Raw genomic sequence first — 17,604 nt, 5'->3', positions numbered from 1 at the left:
CACCTGAAATAATTACTTTGCAAATATATTTGAAATAACTACTACTACCACTAATAATACTAATACTACACTTAGAAGGAAGAAATAGAAACTTCTTTTCGAATATTAATAATCATAATGGAACCAACAGAAAATCTCAAATTAATTATGAAAAGAAAGGCTGGATCCATTCTGAAAATTTGTGGCATTAAATTGTTTCTTTTATTTTTCCTGCCCAAACCTATAAACAACAATCTAAAGTAAGAGAAATGATGTGAATTCGAAACAAATGCAACTTAATCACAATTGGAAGCCCAATAAATCTTGACTTCACTCAATAGGCAATGAGATTCCCCTGAAAGCTCCTCCCAAATAGCAAAATCGTGTCAGCCGAAATAAAACCCCAGCACCCGTTTTAAATGAAGTATCAGAGATTCCCTCAAATGATTTACTGCATCCTATTTTAGGAGCCTTGTCAACATGAGATATTCCAGTGTCAAGATCTGTGCACACTCACATCACTGACTGCATCGGTGACTGCACGGTGGTGGAAATGGTCTGGACGGTCTGGAATGGATCTCCAGATTCCAAGTTGGCTAATGTACTTTTCCTTATATTTTACCTACAGAAAGAATGTTTTAAAAACTGATTAAACCACACAAAAGCAATGAGAAGTACAACACATCATCTGACAGCTGCATGCTTACTAAGAGGTTAAGCCCAACTCAGTCCAATTGGACTTATGCCCTAATAAATGCATTACAATCTGTGTGCCTTTTTTAATGAAAACTTTGGCAGCATATCCAGGTAACAGAGCTAGGCGAGAAGAAAAGAGAGAAATGGGAAAAGTCTGACATGCAGGAGAAACAACTGGGAGGGTCAGTTTGGCAGAAACCTATTTGTAACAGAGAAACAAATTCTATGAAAAGGAAAAACAAACGCAAGTTGTAGGTGTGCAGACTTAATGAGAAAGGCAGATTATGGTGCTCTTAGTCCACTGTTATTTTCATTTCTACTTTCTTTCAGGGAATGTCAGCAGGGAAAAAATCACACTGATTAGAGAGGTATAGCTCTGGGCAGCACAACTCTCTTATATTAGGTGGGAGAAGAAACAGTAAGAGAGTCTTAATATAAATAAAGAAGTAGTACCCATACTGAATGGAAATAACAGTGTGTGCATTGTATTTTATAGTTACAAAGGACAGGTGCATCCAGGAAGCTGTATACATACTTTGCTGATATCATCAGTGACCTTGCGATGATACACAATATCCAGGGCATCTTTCACAGTGTGGTATTTACCCTTTGCTTTTTCAAAGGTTTCCTTGTAGCGCAGCTGATAAAAAGGAGAACAAGTGGGAAGATGTCAGTTTCAAAATATCATACATATAATTGCTAAAACCATTTTCACATATTTTGTTCAATTGCTGTAACTGGTTGATGTGCAGATAGATAGGCAGATAGGCAAAGATAAGCAAAACAACAAATTCTTCTGCTTAATCACATTCAGACAATTAATATTTATAATGTTCCACATAGTTTCCCATACAACATGACAATCTCCATAAATATAAATCTCTTCCTGCAGACCCCACCCTCCAATCTAAACAGTATTTTATTTGATGAAGTCCAGCCAAAGATATTTTATTGCCTGTGGCAAGGACAAGTAGAAAATGAAGATAAGGATTTGATTCATTTATGTCCCACCTTTCCCCCAATATTGGGGCTTGAGATGGGACACACATGCTTTCCATAAAAGCTGACTGGACTAGTAGCTGAATCTTTACTTCAACGGAGATAAAATGGACTTCATCCTGGAGGATAAACACCTGTGTCCTCTCACACTTTGCCACTGTGGCCCCACTCCAAGCAACTTTCATTTCAGCCAACTGCTTCACTCTGCCTAGTGCTAGGACCAGCCTTTTTAAAAATTAATCATTTCATAGTAAGACTTCTGCTTGTTTTAGTTTGACAAGAAAATAAATCTTTGGCAGAGACATATAGTCCCACTTTTGTTTTCAGTTTCTACATTCTATGCTGCCAGCATAGCCAATCTAACATATTCCCTCCAAATAGGTGTGTTCCATAAAAGAAAATTAGAATGTATGGCTATATCCTTTGAAGGCCTCTATGGGTATATAGTCTTTTTGGCAGTGGGGCCTCTGAGAGAGTCCTAAGGGGGCCTGCAGACTGCACAGTTCCTACCCCTGTTGCAAGGGTACTGTCTCTCCCCCCCCCCCCCTCATTTTCCTTTTTAAAAATGAACCAGGTTATTAGTGCAACCCACATATTGCTGAAGGGATTAGGAAGCATAACTTCAAAATTTTATCCCCCCAAAATGCCACTGGTTTGGATAGTACTTAAACGTTCAAGTTCAGTTCAGTTAGCACAATCAAAGCCTTTCCTAGCCTAGTTTATTACTTCCCACATTCTGCTCAGGAAAAAATAAATATCATTTTTTCCACCAGATACTTACATCACTAGCATTCAAGTAGGCTTTCTTGGCCCTGATGAGGATTGGTGTGTCAGGAATAGTTACATACTTGTGCTTCAACTTCTCATACTGGGCTTTGTATTTTTTCTAAATTCAGTAGAGAAAAGAGAAGAAACACAACATTAGAGCTCACATCACAGCAAGAACATTATCCAACCTAACTTTTAAAATATACTGCTAATTAGTGCCAGAATCGGCATCCATTCATAGAAAACAGAATAGGCACACAAGGCACAATAGACAAATGCAGGCCTAAGAATGCTCTGCAACAGTTTGGCTAAAAAAGCTCAAATGTTTCTCAAGGAACTAGACAAACATCTCACTCAGAATACTATTGAATTGTAGGGAAGATGGCTGGTCTTACCTCACTGGCAAAGTGCTTCACATGCTTAGCAAGCTGCAAAGCGGGTGTCTGATTTCCAGCATGGTGGTGAGGTCTTTCCTTGGTGGCAAGTTCAATATACAAGTACTGTAAAAAAGGACACAAAAGAAAATTCATACATGATTCATACATTCCAAAGGCTTCATACTAAATTCTGCATAATTCTATCTGTTTTGTTCAGACAGTCAGACAGATTAACCATTGGTTTATATGCCTTAGTATATCTATTCTAATATGCTACACGTAGCATTTTTCCAATATTCTTGGCTGAGATATTTTAATGAATGATGTTAGTGGCTGAACCCAGACTTTCAATATGAAGATAATATCCTTTGCCACTAAATTATGGCTCCTATGATATAACTGCAAAGATAACTAATTAACAGCAACAAAATTAGCAAACTCTAAAATGCCACAAAACCTCTGCCTAGCTTAACTCTGGCCACAAGTTTTAAGTAGTAGCATTCATCCAAGTAATTACCAGATTACCATATGGTTGTTTCATTCCCTAACTTGATAGATCAAGAAAAAGTGTTCAGTTCATCTCACAGATTGTATTGGGGCATCAGGAAGATTTCATTTGTCCTATCTTATGTCCCAAGCTATTATTAAAATAATTAATTCTGGTTTCAGGTACTTGCTATCTATCTATCTATCTATCTATCTATCTATCTATCTATCTGAGGGTACAAAGTATAGACACAGAGACAAAGGTTTGGAATGAAGACAATTCCTGGAGGTGGAGGAGAACCTAAAGAATCCATTATTACAAAGCACAGGAAATACTCTAGGCAATGACAAGGCACAGCAAATAATTTATAATTGTCATTTGCACAATTGCAAAACAGATATCAATGGCAGGATGAAAAGCTCTTAAAATATACTTTTCAATATGATGGGCAGATCCAGTAATGGTAGCTGGTACCCCAAATACATGATAACAGCCACACAATCTTTAAAGAAAAGGGTTCCTTTCAAGGACGTCATAGTATTTGCCAGATACTTCCTCAGTTTAAAAAAAAAAACAGTTTGGCACAATGAGAGGAAAACTGGGTATTTCTGTTTTGTGGAGATTCTCTGAAATTGAAATGGTAGTTTATATGTATATTGATTTTCTATCTGTTCTCATTAAGCTAGCTGTAAGCATTTATTAAAGATATGCTACCAATGTGAGGACATGTTTCATATTGTATTGACAGGTGCACTTTTCTTTAAATCAATTTTGTCACCATTATCTGCACCTGGAAAGAATTACATAAAATGGAAATCTATTAGAAAGCATTGTACATTACTGAATGACAATTCAATACAAATTGTCCAAGGTTATTTCCATAAATAAAATGCTCTTACCTTACTCTGCAGTTTCTGTCCTCTCTTGGCCCTTTCAAAATCCGGTGTATCAAGGATAGATGTGTACTTTGTCTTTTGCTCTTTGCCTGCAGCTCGGTATACAAGCTGGAGGGAGACACAACAGGGCAGTTATGCATTCCATAACAATTTTTTCCAGCAGTGTAATAAATGAATTAGAAGACAAAAATGCAAAACAGCTAATGAACTGCCAAGGAGGAAAAATCCCCTTTGATATGGTTGACTGAGAGTCAGTCTTCACCATCACTTATTGATCTATCTGCTGTCAAGAGATAACCTTATCACATCCCACTGGAAGCTAGTATGATAATGTGATTAGAATACTTGGCTCTGGTACCTGATTTTTGATAATTCTCTGAAGAACCTAAGGTTGATTACATGTAATATGATGAAAACAGACTGAATCTGGGAGCTAAAATGTCCGTCTCAACAGAGTGGATTATGATGGTGGATTTGTGAAACCAGTCTAGCTTTTTAAAAAGTGTTTGCATGCTGCGAGCCCTTACACTGATCTGTCTATAAAGAGTAAGCTCTTCCTTATGCTACCCCTTTCCTCATTCAAGGCTCATTCCCTTTAAGCTGCAGCAGATAACTATATAATCATTCTAGATGACCAAAGATCCCTTTGAATTCCCTTTCACTTCAAATATTTTTTATGGCAGACAGATTAAAAACACCGTACTCACTTCACTCAAATGGGTCTTTAATTCCTGGATGTTCCTGTACTCAGGAGTGTCCAGAACCAGACAATATTTATCATGCATCTTCTTTGCGGCTTCGGTATAGACATAGTTAGACTGAAAATGAGAAAGTTCTTGTGTCAAAAATAACACGGAACCTCCATTAGCCCCAGTAACACAACAATAAAGATCACAAAGACACATCATAAAGCGAGCTAATTAATAGCTAATAAAATGCTGAAAATGGGCCTGTTTTATATCCTGAAATCTGCATGTAAATAATTAAGGGCTTAAGGAAACATTCAGTACAAATGATGGTTATGGAAAGAAAAACACATACCCAGAGCTTTCGTAAATGCCGAGCACGGACCATATCAGGAGTATCATACAGGAAGCAGCCCAGGCCTCTTAGCCACTGTAGATCACTTTTATATTTAACCTGCCAAACAATTATAGGCATTTCATATAGGTCTTTTACAATACATTTATTAAAGAAATCAACAATCACATCATGGCTTACAATTACAGGGCTTTGAATTTTCCAAGAATTTAAAATTGGAAATTTAATTTAAAGTATATAAATATATATAATTGCATAATTTAACATTTGAAAAGATGACAAACTAAAGACAGTAAAGAAGCTAGGAAGCATAACTATGGGAAAGGTGTGTCTAATCTAGAGGGGAGGAGGATACTAAGGGAGAGGGACTGTATCAAGAACATTTATCCATCACCACTGCAAAGACGTGATGCAGTAATGAAGGTCTATTTTCTCCCTCAAACACAGGTCTAAACACAGAATATAAGTTGATGTGGATGTGGTCCTTGGGGGAAAAAATAGGTCAGTCTGTGTGAGGCAACATTTGGCATTGTGGCTATAGCGGCTAAGGAATTCTAGGAGATGTAGAGCACAAAAGCAATGTTTCAAAGCTCTGTTATGAGGTGTGGAAAGTTATGTAAGAGCCTTATTGGACTAGAAAAGAAAATGGAAATGGCGCCTTTCTCTGTACCTTACCATATGACATCATAGCGCTTCAGTTCTCTTCTCAATGGAGACAGTAATCATAGCGAGTCTTTTGTCAAACAGATTTTTCCGGCTAGATAAAAAGACTCACTTAGATGACTGTCTCCCACAGGAAGAGAACAGAAGTGGAACAGCATCATACAGTAAGGCACAAATAAAGCCACTATTTTCCATTGTCGTTTATGCTTGTTTTTATCTTGTAATAAGACTCAAAATTAAAAGATGTGCCCACTTTTCAGCCTACATATGAGCATGAAGACACCTCAGGAAACTTTCAACTCTCTAGTGCAGAAATGCACTATTTGACTGGATAGATTATATGGAATTGTTTTTAAATCAGATAGAGAAAAAAAAATTAAGTTGAGCATTAGGAAGATCATGTTTCTAACTATAACAAATCTTGAATAAATTGCCTAAGGAGATTCATTGTATACTTCCTCCTTGGACTGGACAGAGATGTATCAAATTTGGAATATCCTGTTTTGAACAATGAAATACATTTACTTTATATTCCATGAGCACATTAACTTAAAAGACAAAACTTAATTTCAATATCTCTTTTCATAGTATATTGGAAACTGTGGTTCAGGAGTGTGAGCTGGAGTCTCTAGCAAAGAGAACTACTAATCACAGGACTCCATTGGATGGAGCCATGGCAGATAAATCACATTAAAATGACAAAACTGTGTAGTCAAAGTGATCTCGTGGCACCTTTGAAACTAACTGTGGAAAAAGAAAAAGAAAAAGAAAAAGCTTTCACAGATTTGGTGCACTTCCTCAAATGTGTAGCATTCATGTACTTAAATATTAAGAAGGACAAGGAATAATCAGATGTTACTGTGGTAATTTTTGCTTTATAATCCTAGAAACATATGCAGAATCCCATTATGGATTAGAAGAAATCTGTTTTGAATATCTACATGGAGTAGAAATTCACAGTAAAAATAAGCCACTTGTGCTAATCATATAATCTCTTTTTAAAACAGCTGCTTACATCACTTGTAATTTCTCCAACATAACGACTGTGTATTGTCTGAGGAGTATACGGCATTGAAATCAAATGACCTTGCATCTTGAAGAAGTCAGTCTTGTAGATTAGCTATGATATAAAATGGAAAGAGAGATTAGAGAGTAAAAAAAAACATCAAAAATAACATTATTGATGTTTTTACTTTACAATTGAATTTTTAAAAGGCATACATCACTGATAGATTCCTGGTTTGTTTTCACTTGGCGAATTTCTGGTGTGTCAGGTGTGGTATGAATCTTATCCTTATTTTTGTGGTACGTCTCCCGATACAGCCTCTGTAAAAAAGAGAAAGTGTTCTTTAAGCCAATAACAGAAATACTTTCTGCTTTAAAATTACATGCACACCCTGAAGTTAATTATATATATATATATATATATATATATATATATATATAATTAATAATATATATATATTATTGACAGAATACATTTCCCGGGGAGCTAGAAATGAGCCCTGATGCCCAGTTGTCCCAAGCTTTCAGTTAGCCAAAACATTCTTAAGAAAGGAAATGAAGAGGGCAGGCAGTCAGAAGCATCCAGAGTCAAGAGTCAAGATAATGCAGGGGAGAGAGGAATGCTGTGTTCCCACTGGTTTATAACACGATCAGGACGCAAATCATGGGTGCATCGTTTCCATTTGAGCGTGCATTCAATCCACATTGCTCCGATATCATCCCCATTGGAATTCGAATCTGAATCGATTTATCCTGAAAAACCCGAGTTATTGGTCGATAAACCGGTTTAAAAAACCAGCGGCTTTTTAGCGAGTTTTCCTGTGCCTCCCGAGTCTGGAAACGAAAGGGTGTCTGATTCGGGAACTTGGGGATGGGAGGAGTAGTGCTCAAGGGGCTGGCCTGGGGGTGTCACCCTCTTGTTCTTTTTCCTGCATTACTGGCGCCATTTTCTTCCGTTCGCATAGCCTTTCCCCCAGTGGAGTGGGAAGCAGGGTAAGGAGATCACACTACATTGAGCTCCAAACGCAGTAAACACATCACTCCCCCTGCAACCTCCCTCCTGCTCCACATTCATAGACCGATGTGTGAGGAGAGCCATTGAACAACATTTTAAACTATAATTTTTTCTTTTTTCTTTTTTTGCCTCTGCCTGAGCACCTGAGCAGCAGATGGGCTTTGCAGTACATGCCTGCATGATCGCCCCCCAGACAGCCCAGGGAGCAATGGGGGAGGCAAAAGGATTTGGGGTAATGGAGGCTCCTTCTCTCTTTTCCAGAGGAACTATGGGAAGACACAGAAGAGCCTCGGATGCAAAGGGATTTGGGACAAATAGAGGCTCCTCCTCTCTTTCCCAGACAGACTATTCTTCCTTTCCCGGAGGGGAAAAGCGCCTAAGCAACTGATTGGCTGTGACATCAAGCGCTTAAGTGCTTGATTGACAACTGATTTTTTTAAAAAGTGGTTCCGGAAGGGCAATGGGAATGAGGAGCAAAATAACCCGCTTCAAATTACCACAGGGAAAATATCAATGGGAACGAAAACACGGGTAAAAAAACCCGGGTCTGTTTGCACCCATTTTTAATGGTAACGATGGGTCAGAATCCGAGTCAGAATCGCAGCGAAATAAGCCACTGTTTTTGCCCAGTGGGAATGCGGCCGAAGAAAACAAATTGTTGCTTGGTGCACCAGGGGATATATCTTGTGGCATTAGAGAAGGCACCAAAATTAGGGAAGACCACTAGGGTTAAATATGTTCATCAAAATATTTTATAGCACATGAGGCCATGAATATACTGCAACTGTATACCATTATTTTATTCCAACAGTTATTTTAAATAATTTTACAAAAACAAGTACTATGCAAATGCGACTTTCCATAATTACTACTTGCATTACCTCATTGAGAATTTTATTGACTTTTCTTGTAGTTACAAATGGAACAGCTTTGGGTCCAAAGTTGTAACCTTTAGCCTTGATATGTTCATAGACTTCCTTGTATTTCAGCTATAAAAGAAATTCATACATCAGTTTCAGTTTTGTATTCAGTAAAAACTTTTCATGGTTTACTACAGAACCAAAAAATTAAAAATAATACGTCTTAACAGAACATGTATGAACACATACTACCATTAAAATATCTGGAATTGCACTTAGACACCCATCTTTCCTATATTCTGATATTTAAACTATCTCCTTTTACTGTCATGTTATCAGCAGGACTATTTTCCATCCCTCTGTTACTGTAAAACAATCTATAATTATGTTCTAATAAGATTTATTAGATTTATTTATTTATTAAAATCTATTGGTATGCTTTGCTAGCAAAAGGTTCTGCAGAAAGTCTCATACCTTCACAAGGCATTGTGCAAATCTTTAAAAATCTGCTAAGAGAAGACATTGCACAGTTTCTCAAGATTCAAACTTCTGCTAAGGACATATTATGCAAAGTCTCACACTGGCTCTTGTTCAACAGTATGCTGAACACTATCACCACTAGGATTTTTACCAGTATATTTTTAGATTTGAGAGCTAACATGATGTAGTGGTTTGAGCATTGGAGTAAGACACTGAGAAACCAGGGTTCAAATCCCCACTCAGCCATGGAAACCCACTGGTTGATCTTGGGCAAGTCGCTTTCTCTCTACCTCAGAGGATGGCAAAGGCTCTGAACAAAACCTGTGAAAGTTTCACCTTATGGTTGGCATTAGTCAGAAGTTATTTGACGTCACACAACAACCACAATTTTTAGATTCAGCCTATTGATAAGCCATGGAAGAGTAGGATACTCATAAAACATTATTTTAACCCCTGTTCTCCATGGCAATTTTGACTCTTCATCAAATTGTCCACAAATGGGTTCTTGCATGGTATGTTCTAAAAATAAGGAGTCATGATGCAGTCTAACTGAAGCATTTTGAAGTAGTATTGAATTCAGAAAAAGTAAAGTACTTTTTAAGTACAATTTTTTAAAGAAATGCTTTAAAAAATTGAAAAACAGTCAAAAATCTATTTCTCAATTGTCAGGAAATACTTATGAGAAAAATCCAGGACCAATGGGAATCTTTACAGTTCAGAATTTATTCTGAGCAAAATTCATGTGTGGCCCTTTTTAGTGTTTTCTGTGCAGAAAATAATATTTCTGTAAAGAAATAATGTTTGTTTGTTTTGTGCAAGAAAAAGCATTGCACCCTCTTATGTGCAATTTTGCAAAATAAGTCCTGAACTGTAGATGCTCTCCAAAAATGATCCAGTTTTTAAACACTTTCTCACAGAGGGAAGAAAATTGCTGAAATTCTCTGCTGTCTTCAGGGACAAAATTAGTAAAAATTACACCCTTGAATAAAAAGCAAGTGTGTGCTTAAACATGGGCCACTGAAGGAAACAGGGCTGAACAGAGCTCGACATTGGCTCTCTTAAGGAAACTGAATAACACACAAACTGGGCTAGTCACAGAATAACATAAGTGGATGTCTGCTCATACAGCAGGGCTTTGCTGATCCATCTTCCCATCACAATCCCCTGGGTCACAAAAAAACCCAACTCTTAAGTACCAGGCCATCCACTAGAATAGGATGGGAGGTGCAGCAGGAGAGGTTAGTTGACACAGGAATGCCTTGCACAAACAAAAATGTACTTCTGAGTGAAATCCAGAACTGTGCAAAAGGATTATAACTTATACAATGGGATTCTCTTCTTGTTTGTAGTCCTTTGCACTTCCCCAGATCTCTTCCAGGAAAAAAAAACCATCTGGAAGAGAGTTTGAGGCTGTGGAAAGGGAGAAGGAATTGCAGACACACCTCCCCATTCTGTTAATGGAAACTATTTTGGCAGTAGGAGGGGCTAATGGAATACAACCAGTGGCTTGACAAGGTAACTTTGGATCCAAGAATGTGAAAGAGAAGTAACAGATTAACTACATAATCCTATGCAGACATAAGTCCCGCTATATTAAGTGGACAGTTACTACCAGGAAAGTAGTTACATGGCTGCAATCTAAATTGATTAAATATAGATGGTTAAATATTAGACCAATGTGTAATTATTAATATAGGCAAATAGAGACAGCAAAGGCAGAAATGTAGAGAACATGTTACATAAATTTAAGGCACCATTATGATTTGCTTAACGTTAGTTTTTCATTGTAAATTTATAATATTGTACGGGTATTTACTGCATTTATTTAGTGAATTTATACTGTAAACATTACTGCCATAACTGGCCATCAATGGAACCATATTTATTGAAAACTGTAATATCACAGTGAAGAATAATTCAGTCCATTACTCACATAACTGCCAATGTATTGGGCATGTTTAGCATGCTTGAAACCAGGGGTATCTGCTGGGAGTTTGTATCCAGTGGGAAGTGCACGTAAGCCTGCATTTCGGTAGAGAGCCTGCCAAAAAAGCAAAAAAAAAATAGCAAAGATTTACAACAATGGTTAGATCCTCATTTCTGCAACAAGTCCCTGGCTGCTTAAAAAATAAAAAAAAAACAAGAAACAAAGACAACAATGGCTAAATCCTCTTTGCAGCTAGTCCCTTGCTGTTTCAACGACACATATTACAATAAGGCACAAGCTGTAGTCTTGAAGTGATGGGGCTTTGAGGAAAGAGCTCAAGCCATCACTCTTCATTCATTCATTCATTCTGTTTTCCTAAGAGGCAACCTAGGAAGTCCACTCAAGGAAATATAGTGATTGAAGCTGTATAGAGTGGCTAGTAAAAGTGAGGGAAATGATATAAGGAAGAGGTGAGGAAGAATCTTGATTGGCCAGTCGGAGACGCTGAAATTGAGTGGACTTGCTAGGTTATATACCTTCACATGGAAGCAAGCTAAATATTATTTTCCCTGGAAAAATAACTTTTGTGAATGGCACATCTCAGAATCTCAGTCAGCATGGCTATGGATAGTCCCAAAAAGCTGTAGTCTAAAATATAAACTTTTCCAAACTCTGGGCTAACATTCACCTTTGTACCATTCTTTCAGAAGCATAACTCAGGGACTTACTTCATTCTGTATCTTGTATGCATGAGTTGCCCGCTCCAGGTCCACAGTCTTATCCACTGGCGTATATTTCCCCTTGATATTTTTCACATAGTCATGGCGGTAAACAGCCTGAGAAATTTAAAAAACAGAGTTAGTTAAGATAAAGCTCAGCAATAATAGAAGCTTTCTTATTGGGAATACCTTAGGTTTTCTTCAAAATATCTTTTCAAAGAAAAAAAACCTAGTGCTGTGATGTATGACCTGCTTGCTTTCCATAGAAAGAACATGATTTGCAATTCAAATGCACATGTATAATGAAACTACAAGAACGATTACAAAAAGACTGAATGGGAAGCTGCTTTTGTTGTACTGAACTATACAACAATTAAGGTTTCATAACTATGCAATAATCTAGTAACAACTACTTAACAAGCCCAATCCCACATATCACATAAGTCCATTATCAGTAACACTACCAATTCAATGATTCCAGTTATTCATGGTAGTGAGTTAATTTTCCAATTTCTAAAATTACCATTATCAAATTGATTTTTAAAACTAATGTTCCAAGATCTGGCAATTGCTAATAATAAGGGGGATTGCACAATCTTGAAAAATCAAAGCTGCAAGATCTAATTACACCAGGGATGGGAACTTCAGCCTTTGGGCAAATCCAGTTCTTCTGAGATCCAAATTCAGCTCTCTGAGCTTCCCCATGCAGCCTGATGGCACTATCCTCCAGTGGCTTTGCCAATTCTAAAAAGTCAAAATGCCTCTCTAATGGCAGTAAGATTAAGCTAAAATATGCTTTTTTTTGCCCCATATACTTGAACTTGTTTGCCTTGAAAAGTTCTATGAACTTTAATTTGGCCCTGTAGCTAAATGATGTTTCTTGCACACTTATTACAGGAATGAGGCAAACAAAACTACAGACACTTACATCGCTCAGATTCATTCCACTCAGGACATTCTGAACATAGACAGGCGTGTCCATGACCACGGTGTATTTGCTCTTCATCTTTTCTGCCTTTGCCTTGTATTTGAACTATGAAAGGAGAAACAGATATGTGCATTTTTCTTACTTATTTCCATTACCATTTAGCAACATTTCTAAAAGTATGCTGAAATATTCCAAAACAATCTAATTGCAGCAAGCTTGATAACAGCCTATATAACAGAATCCCCTCAAAGCTGTAGGGAGTAAGAAGTGAAAAGAATAAAAACAATTAAATTAACAAGATGAGATTTAAATTTAGCATCATCTGTCATGAACTATTAGTTACCCATCTCCGATTCTGACAAATAAATGAGTTTGCATTCCAAAATACCAAAGATCTTGGCAGAGTGAAAACATAGTTCTCTCAATTTTGTTATTAAGTGCCCTTAAACTGTGTATTTTGGCCTGTGTGTTTCCAAGGACTAATATAAGGTAATTGTGTTGGGTGCAGAAGGGATATTATTATTATTATTATTATTATTATTATTATTATTATTATTATTATTATTTGGAATTCATTATTGCCATCACAAAACTTACCTGAAGGTGATTTGAAATATGGTATTTTCTATTTGGAAAAAGTCTTTCCACAAAGAAGACAATGGAACCTGTGAACTATCTAGTGTGTTGACCTACCACATGACTATTACATTGTACATACCATTTTCTGGAAATCTGTGATTATCCATGGATTATGAAAATATATGCTTTCAAGCAAGAAAGGTACCTATGTAGTCACAGCACATTGAAAAGTTACCTCCACTACATAGGTTTTTAAAAAATTGGTACTACACTGAGAGGAATGTGGAAGCAAAATGACAAAAACAAAACAGGTGGTGTCAAAACATACTCACATCATCGCGAAGGTCATAGGCATGTTTGGCATGGAGAATTTCAGGAGTGTCCCAAACAAAGCAACCTATGCCTTTGAGCCAATTGAGGTCATCTTTATACACAATCTATGACGTTGGATTTTGAAAAAGAGAAAAACATTGAGAATTAATTACTCTTAAAAGAGTAATAGTTCAAACTAACAAACAACCTCCTTCATTTACGATCTAAACCTGACTTCCTAAATTATGCCGATTTTAATTATGCAGTAAATTACTCATGAAGCATTTTCTAAGCTGGCAGTAAGGCACCACCGAAAATGCTGATCTGAATGTTCATGGCACCTTCTTCTTCAGCTTTATCTATCAGGTATTGTCTGAATAGAGTGATTAACAATAAGTTTGAAATACAAACAAGTCTGTTTCTGACTATCTGTCACTGAAAGAAAGCATAATTACTAGAAGCCTGCAGTCAGGGGCTGGTTAGCTTCTTCAGCTCAGTACCACTCACTCTTTTTGTCCCCTAATATTTGTCAGGTTACCAAACCAAAGTGACAAAAGGATTCTCAACTTATTTTGTAGCCCTGTGCCCATTTAGCTCTCTTCCTTCAGTCCATAAAAAACATATTTCTGGATCCAACATGTAATCTGTCTCACCATCAACATTACTTTTTCTTGCTGGTTGCAAACTTTGTATAACATGTGAGTTTTTGTTCACGTTTTGGAGGTAAGCAAGATCATTACAGACTTACATCACTAAGCTGATCATTGACTTTTCGAGCCAGAGCATTAGCATGAAGATCTGGAATGTTGGCCCATTCATGAAGACGGATGCGATAATCAATTTCACTGACTTTCTTCTGTGTGCTCTTAGCAGATACAATGTCCACCATGTCTGGTACGATATGGATTTTGGCTTTGTTCTTCTCATAGGTTTCTCTATATAAGCGCTGTTGGAGTTAGAATACAACATTAGTCACTGTTGCTGTTTCTTAATTTAAAATATTACCACTGATTTATTTTCTAAGCCATGGAGATGCTGCAATAAAATAAGAATGAAGAAATATGCTTAGATGCATTTATTTTTTTAATTTAACACTCCTCTTCTCTAAATTGTACTCAGGTTGGTTTACAACTCAAAAAAGAAAGAAAGAAAATAACAGCATTTAAAACATTAAACTGAGCAAGCACAGGAATAACTGAAACACAGTTTATAACATATCAGTGTTAGCCCCTTACATTAGAACCAATTGAGAGTGCTAAGCAACGTAGCCATGCAATGCTTTTTTAGTGTCATCGGTTGGATTTTATTACTTATACTACCTTAGCATTAATTTAAACCCAGTACAAGTTGTGTCCTATAGCATCCACTTATGCAAGATGCTTTACATTTTCTTTCAACAATGGAAACTAAATGGTTTTTTTTTGGGGGGGGGGTTGCTGATGGTGACAATGCTCACCCTCAGACAAGCAATATTTGTTTGCTTGTTTGTTAAAGAAAATGAAAAGTGATTAATAAAATGTGTTTAACTGCCATTAAAATGAGCACAAATTCAAAAACTATTCCAGTCTCAGAGGATGAGTAAGCAGGAAGAAATAGAGAGAGTAGATAGATGAAAAAAATGTAAAAGATTACAAACTGACTAGAGTGCCATCAATCTAAGATGTTAAACAGCGGGCTGGAGAGATTGCTTAACCCTTTTGCCTCCAGTCATTTCTCTGCTCAAAACTGTCAAACTGACTTTTGCTTATAAGACAGGAAAAACTGTGGGAAATTCATTTTTCCTCCATGGCAGGAAAGCAAATGTAAGCACTTGCCATACTAACATTCATTTGGCCCTTTGTTATCATCCTACAGAAGGGGTGGGAAAGGAGAGGCCTGAGGTCTTCCAGGTTGTTTTCAAGTCCTCCAAGGGTGCCCAGCTTCCCTAGTGTTTAAGATTTGATTTAAAAAATAAACATGATCCCCCAAATGTTCCTAGAGTATACAGAATCACTTTTATCACATATTTGACACACACACTTACCAGCTACTTTAGACCTAGAAGAAACCTTTATTTAACTAGGAAGTAAACAAGATGTCAGCTTTTCAAATAAGTTCATTTTTGGCATCATATGTTTCCATCTTATCCAGTGCTTCTATTGGACTTCCTACCATTTGGTTAACACTTGCCGTAATTACAATATTCATTTTCTAAAGCCAGATGCTGCAGACATTGAGGGAATAAATCTTGTTTCAAAGTGTAATGTGCTGTATCAAGAGAATACTTACATCAAGATTCAACTTGCCAACTCTTAGGCATCTTGCAGTGTTGGGATCATCTTGAACACCTCTAGGTAGAGTGTAAAGGGCTTTAAACCTGTCATATTCCTCACGATACTTCACCTATGCAGAAAAAGAGGTGGGGGAAGGGGAATAAATCAATTTGGTTTTCAATTATTATACACTGGCCAGAATCCAACTGGGTTGTTCTGCTGGCAGAACTGTTTCCATTATCTGAAAGACCATATCATCTCATACAAACCTTTAAGAATGCTAAGATCTTCAGGAGAAGGCTTTCTCTTGGTCCTACCATCATCATAGGCCTGCTTGGTTAGGACATGAGAAAGACAGCCTTCTCCGTGGCTGCCCCCATCCACTACCTCCCAGTAGAGGCTAGACTGACCTCCTCTCTGCTTTCCTTTCTCCAGCAGACAAAATACATTTTTATTCAAGCAGAAAGAGTTACAAGAAAAAGAAGGGAAAGAAAGTGTTTCTACACTAGTGGACAGACAGTAGTGTGATGCTGAATTTAGTTCCACCATTTGTACAACAAATTTAGGACTGCGCTGCTTGGGTGTACTTACGATGCTGGCATTATGCTTCAGTTCTTTGGCCCGAACCAGTGGCACAGCATCAGGAGGCAAGGTAAAGCTGGTGGATTTCACTTTCTCCCAGGCGTCTTTGTATAAGTTCTAAAGTGAGCAGAATGAAAACATTGGTTCTATTTTTAATGAAATCTACTTCAGTATAGTTCAGTATACTAAGTCCTGGGTTGATGAGATATTAAGCCCCCACCCCAGGCCATCATATTTTCTAACACGAGTGCTACTTTGCCCAATATCTGTAATCTGAAAGCATTCATAAAATCCCAGACAAGAGCATCACATCAGCCCCTTTGAAAATAATATTCAAACACTCACGTTGCTGAAAAGATGCTTCAGGTTCTGAGTCCTCTCATGATCTACTGTTTCCAATACTGTGGTATATTGGTCCTTGGTTTTCTGATATTCTTCTTTGTATTTCAACTAAAATCAAAGAGATATTTAGTAATTAATTCAATACTCATAAACCACGAGGGAAAGGAAAATAGGGCAGAGAGGAAAAGACAAGAAAAGGAAATAGGGCAGAGGGAAATAGAAAACAACTTACATCACTAGCATTGATACTACTCTGGACAGCAGTTACATAAACTGGAGTGTCCATGACCACACTGTAGTTTGGTAAATTGTCTTTTCCTGCTTTTGTGTATTTCAGCTGTGAAAGGAAGACAAAAGATGACATCAGTAAACTCACACACAGAAAACCCCAGCTACATTATGTTCATTATTAACTATAGGCAATTGCTGCTGGGTAATCAGTGTGATTTACTCCTTTAATTTCTTCAATCCCTCTGGCAGTTTTGTAACATCTTGCCTGATGACAAGATCTGAAAATCTTGAAAGCCTGCACACATTTTTGTGCCCTTTAGGACAACCCAATTTGGACTGTGGTTTATGAACTCCCATAGTAATACTGACCAAAAGGACATAGCCAGATGTACAGTATTATTACCTAACACATGAGGCAGTTCTACTGAAATGTACACATCTCTTCTTAGGTCTAATGGGCAAAGTT

At 37.2% G+C, this 17,604-nt stretch overlaps 1 protein-coding gene across 1 annotated transcript in view; it reads right to left on the bottom strand.

Moving 5' to 3' along the window:
* NEB (nebulin) overlaps window positions 1–17,604 on the bottom strand; it is a 212,763-nt gene that overhangs the window by 59,421 nt on the left and 135,738 nt on the right. The window contains exons 96-114 of the mRNA XM_089520035.1: window positions 17,140–17,244; window positions 16,911–17,015; window positions 16,575–16,682; window positions 16,000–16,113; window positions 14,480–14,677; window positions 13,752–13,856; window positions 12,841–12,945; window positions 11,922–12,029; window positions 11,200–11,307; window positions 8,808–8,915; window positions 7,128–7,232; window positions 6,922–7,026; window positions 5,244–5,342; window positions 4,910–5,020; window positions 4,206–4,310; window positions 2,838–2,942; window positions 2,456–2,560; window positions 1,211–1,315; window positions 497–601 (exon numbers count right to left, since the gene is read on the bottom strand). Of these exons, the coding sequence (XP_089376161.1) occupies window positions 497–601; window positions 1,211–1,315; window positions 2,456–2,560; window positions 2,838–2,942; window positions 4,206–4,310; window positions 4,910–5,020; window positions 5,244–5,342; window positions 6,922–7,026; window positions 7,128–7,232; window positions 8,808–8,915; window positions 11,200–11,307; window positions 11,922–12,029; window positions 12,841–12,945; window positions 13,752–13,856; window positions 14,480–14,677; window positions 16,000–16,113; window positions 16,575–16,682; window positions 16,911–17,015; window positions 17,140–17,244 (2,109 nt within the window). The remainder of the gene's footprint in view (window positions 1–496; window positions 602–1,210; window positions 1,316–2,455; window positions 2,561–2,837; window positions 2,943–4,205; window positions 4,311–4,909; window positions 5,021–5,243; window positions 5,343–6,921; window positions 7,027–7,127; window positions 7,233–8,807; window positions 8,916–11,199; window positions 11,308–11,921; window positions 12,030–12,840; window positions 12,946–13,751; window positions 13,857–14,479; window positions 14,678–15,999; window positions 16,114–16,574; window positions 16,683–16,910; window positions 17,016–17,139; window positions 17,245–17,604) is intronic.

The sequence above is a fragment of the Sceloporus occidentalis genome, unplaced genomic scaffold (genome assembly GCF_023333645.1).
Source record: "Sceloporus occidentalis isolate IW3139 unplaced genomic scaffold, rSceOcc1.0.p SCAF_4, whole genome shotgun sequence".
NCBI lineage: Eukaryota > Metazoa > Chordata > Lepidosauria > Squamata > Phrynosomatidae > Sceloporus > Sceloporus occidentalis.
The sequence above is the reverse complement of the archived record's forward strand: the minus strand, read 5'-3'. Positions and strand labels throughout refer to the sequence as shown.